General features: G+C 40.9%; 1 protein-coding gene across 6 annotated transcripts in view; it reads right to left on the bottom strand.

The window, feature by feature from the left end:
* Positions 1 to 12,413, bottom strand: part of UNC13B (unc-13 homolog B) — a 218,773-nt gene that overhangs the window by 53,927 nt on the left and 152,433 nt on the right. For all 6 annotated transcript variants that reach the window (XM_054810171.1, XM_054810172.1, XM_054810167.1 and 3 more), the window contains 6 exons: positions 9,816 to 9,985; positions 9,226 to 9,341; positions 7,214 to 7,377; positions 4,869 to 5,019; positions 3,814 to 3,882; positions 889 to 978 (listed from right to left, as the gene is read on the bottom strand). In XM_054810171.1, the coding sequence (XP_054666146.1) occupies positions 889 to 978; positions 3,814 to 3,882; positions 4,869 to 5,019; positions 7,214 to 7,377; positions 9,226 to 9,341; positions 9,816 to 9,985 (760 nt within the window). The remainder of the gene's footprint in view (positions 1 to 888; positions 979 to 3,813; positions 3,883 to 4,868; positions 5,020 to 7,213; positions 7,378 to 9,225; positions 9,342 to 9,815; positions 9,986 to 12,413) is intronic.

The following is a 12,413-nucleotide window of genomic DNA, read 5'->3' as shown; positions in this document are numbered from 1 at the left end:
TTCATTGTTACATTGCTTTAGAAAAACACTGCAGGGTTACTTTAAACTAAACAGGCATGACCCTGTGAATAAAACTGTAACCTGAGACAATTTTGATATTTTCACTACCTCTAAACTTTTTGTAGTATTTTTATAAAGCAAAATTTCAATACAGACATATTGTCTGAACAAACACTTTCAAAATAAAGTTCTAGGACATCATTCACCCTAGGGCTTAAGACTAAAATTCCTGAAATAGCTCAAATTAAAGACTTGCTTTGATTTTGGTAAGATAAAAATTATTAAGTGACATGTGCTAACCTACAACAGCATTTTTAAAGTTTACGAACAAAAATTAGGAACTAAAAATAAATCTCATTACACATTGCTAGAACAATAAACTTAACTACAGAACCACCACATTAGCATTCACAACAACTCTCTTGGATCTCTATTGAGAGATACTATCCCATTTCAGTATCTTACCCTCCAAGAAACAAATTTAAAAATATTTACTAGATAAAAAATGGTGAAGAGATGGTAGTGACTGATAAATGTTGTAGACAATTTTATAGGAAAAGCTTTTTAATGTTATTAACAAAAGTAAATTAATCTTCATAAAATCAGACAATTTTCTTTTTCTTTTTTCCTCTTTTTTTTTTTTCCTTTAATCATTTTGTGCTGTATTTATGACTGAAGAACCCCAGGGAAAGAAAACAGCTTTCATCTTCATGATGCAAAATACAGTGATGAAGAGTAAAATATGGATTTTTATTACATGGTCAGCAGATGATCTCCATTTTCCATGTCTAAAGCACAATGACATGAAAAAATGGTTTGAAAATGGGAAACGAATTCCTGTGGCAAAAACTGCAGAGGTCCCTTTCCCATCCCCACTCATAACACTACCTTCATCCTGAAAAAAGTGATGCTAGTCAGCAAATCCACTGTAGACTTCAGGTCCTGCAGCCGTTCGCGGCTGCTGGCTGGGAAGTTATTCTGTTGACACAAAAAGGGAAATCCTGTTGGAAAGCACAGTCAGATCCATGCAAGGCTTCAAGCGTGTGCTAAATAAGGAAAGTGTCTTGGAAACATTTCCTGCTCGAGAAGCTTGTAACAGTCAAAACAATGCTCAATAAATAAGGCCTTTTTACTGCAGGAGCTTATCTGTTTGCTTAATTAAGTAGCTTCTCATATGAATGTAAAGTTAGTGGATGCCAGAAGACTGACAGCCCTCGGTGGCAGATCTCTTCTTGGCTGTAGAAGGAGCAGGCAGGGAGCAACGGCCTCGCCACCAGCAGCCCTGGCCTCTTGCTTTAGGGTGCTTGTGTGGGCCCTTTCCTTTCTGCACTCCCTGCTTCATTTTTGGCTTCTCTTCTGAGACACCAAGAGGTGTGGTATATTAGCAACCTCTCCAGAGAAATAAACTGGACTGAGAAGGGAAAATGAGCGCTGTTCCCTGTAAGAAGTCATTGTAACCACTCAGTCCCCTGTAAGATCCCATCTGCCAAGATAAGCATGTATTCTTCAGTGCCTCCTTCACTCTAACGCATTTATTTTATACACTCTGCCCACCACCCCGCTGTGCGTAGCCACAGCTTCCTCTTCCACTCTCTGGGTTCCACTGAAATTACAAGTCTCATTGTCCCTTCCAGATATGATACGTCTGTGCACATGTGTGTATGTATGTATATATATGCATGCAAATGCCGAATGCAGGAAGCTTTGCTTCTTGCAAGACACTGTTCCCTTTCTGACCTTGGGCATTTTGCCCTTTCCTACATTCCCATTCTTTCCTTTCTGTGTCCTTTAACAGCGTTCATGTTCCTCAGTGTGTTCTTACATTCAAGCTGATGTGATTGGTTTTGCTGCAGGTAAAATAGCAAAGGCAACCTTTGCTTGGATCATCTCTTCTTATTTGCACATTCAAAAATTGTTAGAGATGAAAGTAAAAAGGGCAGAGGGGAACAAATTTTCATTTATTACTGAGGACTTGCAGAAAAATATGCTGTCTCTTGACAGCAGTTGAGCATTGCTGCAGTTCAGCTAACCACTGCAAGCAATTTAACGCTCTTTACAGTCATTTGCAGATGGTCATTCCCAGACAACTCTCCTTTTAAAGTTAAGTTGTCCATATACGAACTCTCTGGCACTCAGGGCATTTACCAGAATCCAAGACTTCTGCGGGTCAAGATTTAAACACAAACCATGGGATAAATTTTGGAGACTGAAAGCATGTTCTTGTTTAGGAATAGTAATCAGGAAAATATAACATTATCTATATGGAAATTCAACCTCCTCTGTGCTTATGTCAGCTAGCGACCAACCAACAAAAAGAACAATTGACATGAGCACAGATTAACCACATTTTCTCACAAAACACTTTTCAAAATTATATTCAGAGGGCAACTTGGAGGTACTCTTGAGAGGGCTCCACCTCTCCGCTCCTCACCTGCTACCCTGCCCCTGAAGGTACACATACTGGTTTGACATTTTTCTTTTTCACAAATCCACACTAATGTATCTTCATTGTTTTAAGTGCCTACAAATAGCTTGATTAAATTATAGAAAGGAGGAGGCTTAATCTGGGTAATTTGAGTTGTAAATTACCATCTCCTGTCTCAAAACCTGGAAACTAACACCTTTTTCTTCCGGAACTTAACCTGCCCTTCAGGGGTCTTAAAATAATTACTAAGAGCTCCCATTTCGCTAAATGTACTGCCCAATAGATAACATCTAAATTATTTAAACCACACAAATCTTTCCTGGTCCTTTACATAAGATCTTACTTGTTTGTCCAAGGTTTAGTTGCGTAAGCCACCGGAAAGCAGCTTTTATTGAAGACCAAGTAAACAAAAAAAGGCATTACCAGCACAGCTTCCTATCACCATGTGTCGATAATTTTCCCTCTGCTACTCAGTGGATCTATGCTGTCTTTACATCGTCTCTTCCAGTAATGTAGTTTTAGAATAGCTCTTTACGCAACATTCCTTTTATCTTCTTTTGCACCTTGCCCCTAGTGCCTTTTGTTTGTCTTCCTAATGCACTTCTCCTCTTACTCCACTCTTTTTTCCCTCCTCTGAATGTTTTACTGTGTTTCAGATAAATGCACTAACCAGAAGAGGAACTTATTTTAAATAAATAAAATCAAAGCTCACATTTTGCCACTGTTTTTAATTTTTTTCAATGAATTAGTTGCTAATCAAAATAATATAGCAAGGAGTTAAAAACCAGAGCCAAGTCACTTGGTAAGACTACGTTGACTCTGGAGTAGCAAAGAAACCGGAGGGTTTAAGGAGCCTGATGGACTGATGCCTACTTTTGAAACTCATCTCTTCCCAATATGCTGAAGTGGGAGGGATCTCAACCTGAGAGAACATCTTGTAGATCTAGAGTCAGGGAGAGTGATTCAAGTTTGCCAGACCTAAAATAAGTGACAACATGGCTGCAGGCTCTCTAAAAGATTGCTGTCTTACTAGGGGAGAACAACTTTGTTTTCTCTTTGTAGATGATACCTGAGGTAGCTGATAAGAATAATTCAAATTAATCAATCCAATCCAACTTGCATTTCTGGAAGACTAGCAGAGATGAGCATAGTTCAAAATCCTTAAATTGCTTCAGAAGTGTTGAGGAAGTTATAATGGAAGGAGAAAAACATGGTTTAATTTCTATCCACGAGGAAAACAAAACACTGCATTCGAGCAACAAGCTTGTCATGACAGTTCCATAAGACATACACTACCCAAAAAGTTAGAAATGTAAGAGAAATCTAAATGCTGTGTTTCCCCTCTGCCCACAAGAATGGCTGAAAGGATTCTGTTTATTCCCACTCACCCTGTACATTGAGAGATCAATCCGAAGTGAATTATGAAGCTGGTCCAGAAGCTTCACAAATCGTTCTTTCTGTGGAGCAGAAAACACCAATAAACATCACATATGATCATTGTCCAATTGATGTTCAGAGTAAGCAGCAGGATATCAGGGAATTGGTGTCAGGCCTCAGGAGAGCGGGAGGAAGCAATATGGATGCATGATATTGTGCGACAAGTATTTTCTTTCGATTCTTGGATTTTTATACTGTAATTATTTCTGAAGTCTATGTAACATTAGAATTGTCAGAGAAATACTCTGTTACCACTCTGAAGTAGAGGCAGAACAAAAACCCCTCTGATTTCTAGTCTGCAATTTGCACCAAACTTATATTTAAGAGAAAATATTTATTCAGAGATAAATAAAGCAATAGGCAGAAAAGGGTCTAATTCAGCACAGTGACACAGCTCCAAGATCTTATCTATTTGTTCAGTGACAAGTATTACAGACTTCTCGTGACTATTTTCTCAAGGTCAGGTCTCTCCGCTGGATTCTGGCTTGGCATTGTGAAGACCTCCCCATTCAATCTATAAATTCTCATTCTGATGGGAAGCATGACCTTTTCCAAATATTTTTCCAGCATGCTCAAGTGCACCACATGTTATATGAAAAACATTTTAACCATTAGGGGGATAGACTTTTTTGTTGTTTTCTTCTTAAAGCAGTTGCTAGTTTTAAGAACAAAGTTCTGAAACATTCAGATTGCACAGTATAGTTTATCAACAGCATCACCACACAGAGTTTATTATTATTTGCTCATTTCCATACCATCTGTGCTCCAGTGTGATTTGAACATGAAGAATAAACATCGCAATGCATTACACTGATTAATATCTAAAATGTGTGATGATGACGACAATAAACCTGTGCTCTTTGTCTAGTCTAGAAGAGCTCCACAGCTTCCATCTCCTCACAGATTAAAAGTTCCTTAAACAGAACAAGTTATTTATTGAAAGGCAGAAGCACCATAGGCAAATTACAGAAGTCCAATTGTAACATCACCAAACACGCAAACATACCCCAAAATTGGAGGCTGCAAAGCGGTCCGAAGCAGACACATTTGTGGAGGCAGTTGTGTGTGCATAATAAGCATTGATATTGGCAAGTAAGGTGCTCATCACAGCTGGCACGCCTGGGCACATGTATTTAGAGGAGAGACATGCAAAATGCCTGCAAAAGGACAGTTCAGCAAGTCATTCCTGTCTCTTTTGTGTAGCACAACTTGACTCTATCCCTTTAACAGCCCCCTTACTCTAGCTGGCAGCATGAACAGATGGAAGTTATGTTTTCTCTCTTTCTGTAAATCTCCAGCATCTCAGAGTTTTTTCAGAAAGATACCATCTAGACAACAGATATGCTCAAAACAAGAGAAAGCCCTTCACTACAGCCTTTTCCAGATCATAAAATAGCTTCTCAACTATTTGTTGCCAACAGCTTGTGACTTAGGTGATACCCTGGGTTCTGATGCCAATTCATAGAACCAAGTCTGACACAAGGAAATCTATATAATTTGCTGCCATTTGAGACGGCCACAGGTTCCGAGGTGACATGAGGCAGCAGCAATTGGAAAGCATTCAAGCACAGCAAGATCACACACTAGTATTTCTGTGCTGCACTGATATGTGATTCCTTAGGGCTAACCCTTCCAGCCTGCAGGAAGCATGCACGATCATTTGCATTTTCCCATTTAACTGTTCTCATTAAAGTGCAAGGAACCTTCCTGCAGGAGATCTCAAAATTATGCCAGAAGTGTCCAGGCTTGTGAAATAATTAAACAATAAAAGAAAATCTATTAGACATAAGGGGAAAAAACCCCAGAGCTTAAGAAGTCTCATATTATGGGACATAGCAAGTAAAGTTCATTCCAACAGACAGGAGAGTTGGGCCGTTTTTCCTTCATGCAGGAACCTGCACTGAGCTCCCAAACTAAATTTGGGAAATATTTTGTAGATGTAGCTTTCTCCCTAAGGGACTTATACCAGACATTAGCTTCTGTGCTAGTTAACCTACAAATGATTATAACAAAAAAACCCCCTCCAGTAAGAGAATTTCATAGGAATTCACAAGTCAGTATTTCAGACAAACGTGATACTGATGCCTGAATTTAACTTGCTTACTACATGAAACTTATGTACTAGTTGGCCATTTAGACACTTGGTAAATAAAGACAGACACATAATATGGCTTTGTTTAGCTTGAAGAGAAGGCATGAGGAGTGGGGTCTAATCAATGGCTTGACTACTTAGCAGAGAGGGGAGGCTTAGTGAGAAGACTGAGCCAGGACAAAATCCTTTTAGAGGGAAAACTGAAAGATAAGCAGCAATATGCAGCAGTTACAGCACAGGAAATTCAAAGTAGGATTTTCAATTTGAATTTCAACCAGGAATTTCTTCCCCAGAGTAATGCAGCCTGAGGACAGGAGAGGTTGTGGATCTCCATCCTTGGAAATTTTCAACACACTGAAAGAAGCCCTGAGCAGTCTGGTACAGCTTCCAAGTTAGCCCAGCTATAAGCGGGACTAGACCTCCAGAGGTACCGTTCAATTCTTTTCCACTTTGGCTTAAATCAACAGGCAGAAAAGGTGCTTGCAAGGTGACATAAGTACAGATCATAACTCATCCAAGGACCCAGACCCCAAAACTTTCAGCTTCTAATATGAAAAAGTTCACTTTTGTTTGCTGTATTTAATATCACATTTGAAATAAGGAATGAGCTAAGCATAGCACTAATAGTCTTTAAGAGGAAGAATGGCTGATCCCAAATCCAAGTAAAAGTAGAGCGCCAAGGAAAACGCTCTTTGAAGATCAACAATTGCATTAGCCTAGCTTCAAAGACGACAAATCAGTGGCTCCATTACTTGAACTTCCTATAAGTACCTTCAGCAGCACCTGGGAAATTAGTGACTTCAGAGGACTGTATATATTGCCACAATAGACATGTAGGACAAACACTTTCAGAAATCTTCAGTGGGATCCTTGGGCAATATCTTTTTAACAGAAGAGTACTCAAACAGGGATTCTTAGAGTCTTAAAACAGGAATGGCTCAGCTTATCAATAATGAAATATGGTCATTTACACTACCAAAGTTGGTGTAATTCATCAGAATTAGTTTTAAAAATGCTCACACAAACTGTTCAGATAGATGCTTAATTCCAGCACATTGTCAGACATTGATTTCTAGACTTTGAGGAAACCAGTGATTCAGACACAGGCAGTCTCTTCCTGCTCACAGTAAGCCCCATAAGAAGCAGCTGTCACTGTCAAGCCTTCCATTACCAACGCATTTCATCTTCTAAATATTAACAGTCACATCAATTAGTTACACTGATTATCTGCACTAAAGACCACACAAAATGCATCTTACGTCATGGCCTGGTATATTGATTCAATGCCGTAACGCATTGCAAATTCATCCACGATCTCTTGAGCTGTCTCATCAAAATACACCTTCCAGGCATCATCTCCTTTGGCATCAGGGATCTTCACCACCCCATTCCCTTGCACATCTGTGAGATGGTGAAAGAGGTTCTGAAATATAAAACAGAAATGGAATTATATGAGAGGCTGCTGAAGCCTCCAAGTGATTTTCATGAAGAGCTTAGTGCTGCCTTCTCAGCAGTTCCAACACGTTTCTTTGCTCTCCTCCCTCTTTCTTTCCCCCTACCCACTAAAAATTTTTCTGCTTTTACCTTCTTTTCTTCTCCAGTGCTCCTAGCTGAATTTTTCACATGCATACCTACAACTCTACCCAGAAAACATTGTGAATGATGCAGAGGAGTGCTTCAATGCAGTGAAACCACAGACTAATTAGTTTCCTAAAACCTACACATTTCTGTCCTCAGAATGAAATGCCTTAACATGGACAAGCTATTTAAACTAGCTGACGTAACAGCTCTGTACCAGCTTTGTAATTATTATTATACAGCAGAACAATCCAAACAGATTTTTTTTTTTCCTGAAAAGGACATCCTTAAGATTACCCCTAACAACTAGACACTTGCATTATTATTCAATATAGCCTTTCACTTTATCTAACACTGCAAAGGCTTTCAGCTATCATTGCTGTGCAGAAATTGCACATTCACTTCAGTGGTTTTCCCAGTAATCTTCAAATTCACATCACTTACAGATTCATCAGCCTTTCACAGGCTCCCTGTAGTAAGGGATGCAAGAGTCTAATGATCTCATTAGGAGCTAGAGGACTCTGCTTTACACTACTATTTTCCTGATTAAATTATTCTAGCTGTAAATCATCTTCATTTTATGATACACAAATGAAAGAAGGTGATACTTAAAAAGAGACATATTTGCAAAAAAGAAGGGCATCAAGTGATCATGCATGTTCAGAAGGAAAAATGAAATAATTTACCAAGCAGAAGCCATCACTGAATTAAAAACCAATAAATATGTATTGAAGGACACAACACAGCCTACTAAAAGAAGCCTATTGATGTTTGTATCTGCCTGTTCCCTGGTAAGGCCAGAAGACAGCACAGGGATCATCTAGCCCAGGATCTGGATAAACATGTTGTTCCCCTCGTTGAACATTCCTCTCTGTGATACGTCTGTCATTCTTTTCTAATCCTGAATTTGCTTAAACCTCTCTGGACCTCATGAAATTCTTGTATGTCAGGTGAAAAGGGCTCTGACTACTCTTTCTTATTCAGGCACTGAAGAGACTGACCCTGCCACCTGCCTTCTCTTTAACAGATAGACTGGGCACCATGCATGTCCCCAAAACAAGGTTTTGCCTTTAGTCATCCTCACAAGTCATCTTGGGATTTCTCCCACCTTCTGCAGCACTGCCTGGCCAGCTTAGTTCACCCTGAAACAGGGCAGTACCCTGTAACCAGAGCTTCTGTTCTGTTCCCCAATAGCTGTTCATAGCTATATACCAGTGTAGCAGCACAGAAGACTTTAACACTAATATCTGCATCACTCAACAGCCAGAGTCAAAGCCTTCCTCAGACCAGAATCAAATCATAAAGCATTTTAGTATGCCTTCTGTAAAGAAAGACATCGGTATAGTACATGCTGAAAACATCGCTCAAGGAAATTCAGAGGTTTCTCCACGTTAAACCCGTGGTGGGCTCTGAATTGGGCCAATGCATGACCTCTGCCTGACAGCAGCAGAGCTGTGATGGAGTGACAGACAGAGCCAGCCAGCCCTCAGTGTGGGGGAGACAGCCTAAAGCCTTCTTTGCCTTCCTGACAAATGTGGATCTGATGATTCAGCATGTTTCCGGGCCTGCAGAGCAGGGAAAAGCAAGCTTATCTAGGGCAAGGAGGAATATTTCAAGGAAATAAAGGTCAGAAAATTGCTTCTTCAAGAGACAGAATGGACCTGGTGACGACTGAGCTGTACCCGCTTCTTACCTCATGAAGGCAAGTGTACTGAATATGATAAGGAGCCACCTTCTCCTCGCCTTTGATCTCCACACTGATTTGCAGGCGAATAGCCCCAGACACAGCAGACTTATCTGTTCGCTTCTCTAGAAGGAAAAATCATCAGCATTTACATCCATTTTTCATGTTCAGAGCACAGCCATCTTAGGTAAGCACATTAGAAAAGAAACTGCTGGAAGCTCAGCGTGAACTTGTGATCAGACACACCACAGAGAAAACTTCTGACTTTTTTCTTTCAAAACTTTGAAAGACTGACTGTAAGCCAGTCCTTCCAACAGCAAATGTGCAATAGGGTCCCTGACCTTGGATTCAGTTAGCTGAATGAGAATCACCAAAGACAGATTCCTTTCCTGAGAACAGGGCTGACTGATATAGAATTTGTTCCTGACTTCACTATAGTCCTGAGCTCCTGGGAACTGCTGGTTGTCCCTATCAAGAAGTGCCCCTTGAAATCTTGCGGGCTTTTTCTCTTTCCTGCAAACTGCCCAGATGCACCCAAGTATTCTCAAATGTTCCCAAACTAACATGTGACATGTTTTCAGTCCCAAAGCCCTGCTCACCAAGGTTGTACCACACATCCATTTCTCCGCTCAGGGTACGGACTTCAATGATTGTCTGCCCCAGGAAATCATCCGACTCGCGTTTCAGCCTCTGCTTGACGCGAGACTTAATGTCATCATCTTCATCCCATACTCGCACCTTGATCCGGTCAGAAGAATTATGGCACTCACTGCAAACAAGACCAACATAATGTTACACATAATGCAGCCAACATTTATATGCTACATGCTTCCCATTCCTCTTGACCCACTTGTCCAACAGTAGAGGGATGCATAAACAAAATGCAAATAAATGCCTGTTTATTTAGAATTGAAGCATCTGATAAGAGCTACACAACAACATTGTGGTGCACTCTAAATGCTCCTGTGACATGTTAGACACTGCACTTCAGATGCATGCTGAAGGACTGCCCTGCCCTGACCACAACCACCAACTTCAGACTTGGAAGTGACTGCGACTCTCCTGCTCCTCCTGGCTCTCCAGCAGCAGCTCCCTAAACGTGTGAATTCTCTTCACTGTTGTTGCTTTTGCTGTGAAGGCCACAACAGCCTGGTGATAGCTAGGCTGGTAAACTCAGCCTACATACCCCAAAAATGCCAATGAGCATCTCACTGGTTTCTGATAGCTTTCACCATCAATGATCTTCTGTTCAGCTGGAGGCATTAAAGGCTACTTGCGCTTATGCATGTGCAGTATCTAGGATAGTATGGTCAAGGCCTATGACAAACACCCTTCATGCTGTTTTTTTATAAAAGAGAAATAGCTCAGGTGGAGGTACCTCTCTTACACTACTGCTTTGTGACTCTCTTGAAGTATTAATGCAAAATACATTACAATCAGATGATATAAATGCTGCCTGTACGCGGGAGGAAAGGGTGGGATATAGCAGTTACAAAATTGGTATTTGATTACTAGAATTGATTCTGCCTATTATTCACAGCTCAGACTGATACTTGTGCCCTGGGTGGATCAGCAAAGACATTTCCATTAAAAAAAAAGCAGTTTACTCTTTGCTGAATTGGCACCCTCTGGCTTAATGCAGAGGCAGAATTCGCAGCCTCCGCCTCTTTTTAGGTGTTCAGATACCTCTTGTAGATACCAACAGGCTCCTGGATGTCAGAAGTGGGTAGAAGAACCTTATTATAACAGCCCTGCTCCTTTACAGGGCATTCAATACAATAAAGCAATTTGAATGCTCATATAAGACCGTGACAAGGGTGATTACTCACCATAACCACTACAAATGTCTGCCCTCAAGGAAACAAAACCTATGAAAACAGGCAACTTCTGCTGAAGGCCTGTTTTCCAGCCTTTTTAACTTTAACATGCTGCATCTGTTGCTAAGCAACAGGGAGAAGGAAGAAATGGGTCAGAAGAGATCTGCTAAGCTTGGTCAATAAGATGTGGCAGTGACTGGTATTTGCATTCTCCCTACCAACAAATCATTTGGGCTCCTATTGCCAACTATTGTGATTCAGGACTGCTTAACGGACATCCATGCAGCTTCTGCCAATTTTTCGCACATAGAGGAATAGCTGGGAATTATATGGAGAAAGTTAAGAGGCAATTTCGGGCAGTTCTGATCACGGGCAGAGACCATCATTGCTCCCTGCCTTTGCTGTGCAATCAAAGCTGTATTTAGAGTTATGATGAAAGAAGGTTCAATGCTTCTCTCCTGCCTTTATTCTACCCTTCCTCCTCTGCTACTTCAAGGATGTCTTCTTTTAACAAAACCATGCAGCAAGCATTCAAAAGCAGGGAACTGTCACTGAGCAGTCACGCTTGGACTGCTGCTCTTTGTAGCTCTCAAATTTATCTGAGTGCATTGCCATATCTACCAGCAACACAGCATAAGCATGTAAAAGAAATCCTCTGTTCCTGACACGGTGCACTAATGTACATCCTGGCAGTACCATAGAGGCTCAGTGTTCAAAAGTGCATGGGTGCCTAAAACAGGTTGGCACACAGTGCCATTTACAAAGCACCAGCAAGTTAGCTCCTGACTTCTTCAGACCTCACCTTCTGGCACACCAGTGCTTTGCTAGGACTGCTTTGATCTTGTTTCTTTGCTACCAATGGTCAGAAACTGCTCTTTCCTTCAGGAAAACATTCGATGTTTAGACCTAACTCTACCTTAGGTGGTACCACATGCATCATCCCATGCTCCTGGAGTGGCTGGCTATCATCCTTCACTTGGCTACAGAAGCATAACTCACGGCTAAGTGCTACAGGAAACTTAACAGTTGCATTTACTGAGCTACTGAAGCTTCTATTTTATCACACCTTTCTTTGGGTTTTTTAAGAAACTGCTCAATTCATATTCCTTATGCTGCTCCCATGCAAAAGAGCGAGCCTTATCAGTCGCACACAGCAGCTGAAAGCCTTGGGCTGGTGGCTTACCCATAAAACATCACCATCGAAGTCTGTAGGAACCACAGGCCTTGCTTTTGGTGAAGCAAGACAGCTGTGTCAACACCAGTTCACCTTCTAGCAAGCACCCCAAAATAGACCCATGAATACTGAGGGACTTGGGCTTGTTAACTGATAATAGGCTTTTTAACTAATGAGAAATAGCTTCCAATTTGTGACAGCATCAC

Source organism: Grus americana, chromosome Z (genome assembly GCF_028858705.1).
Source record: "Grus americana isolate bGruAme1 chromosome Z, bGruAme1.mat, whole genome shotgun sequence".
Lineage (NCBI taxonomy): Eukaryota > Metazoa > Chordata > Aves > Gruiformes > Gruidae > Grus > Grus americana.
This window is presented reverse-complemented; position numbering and strand designations above follow the sequence as displayed.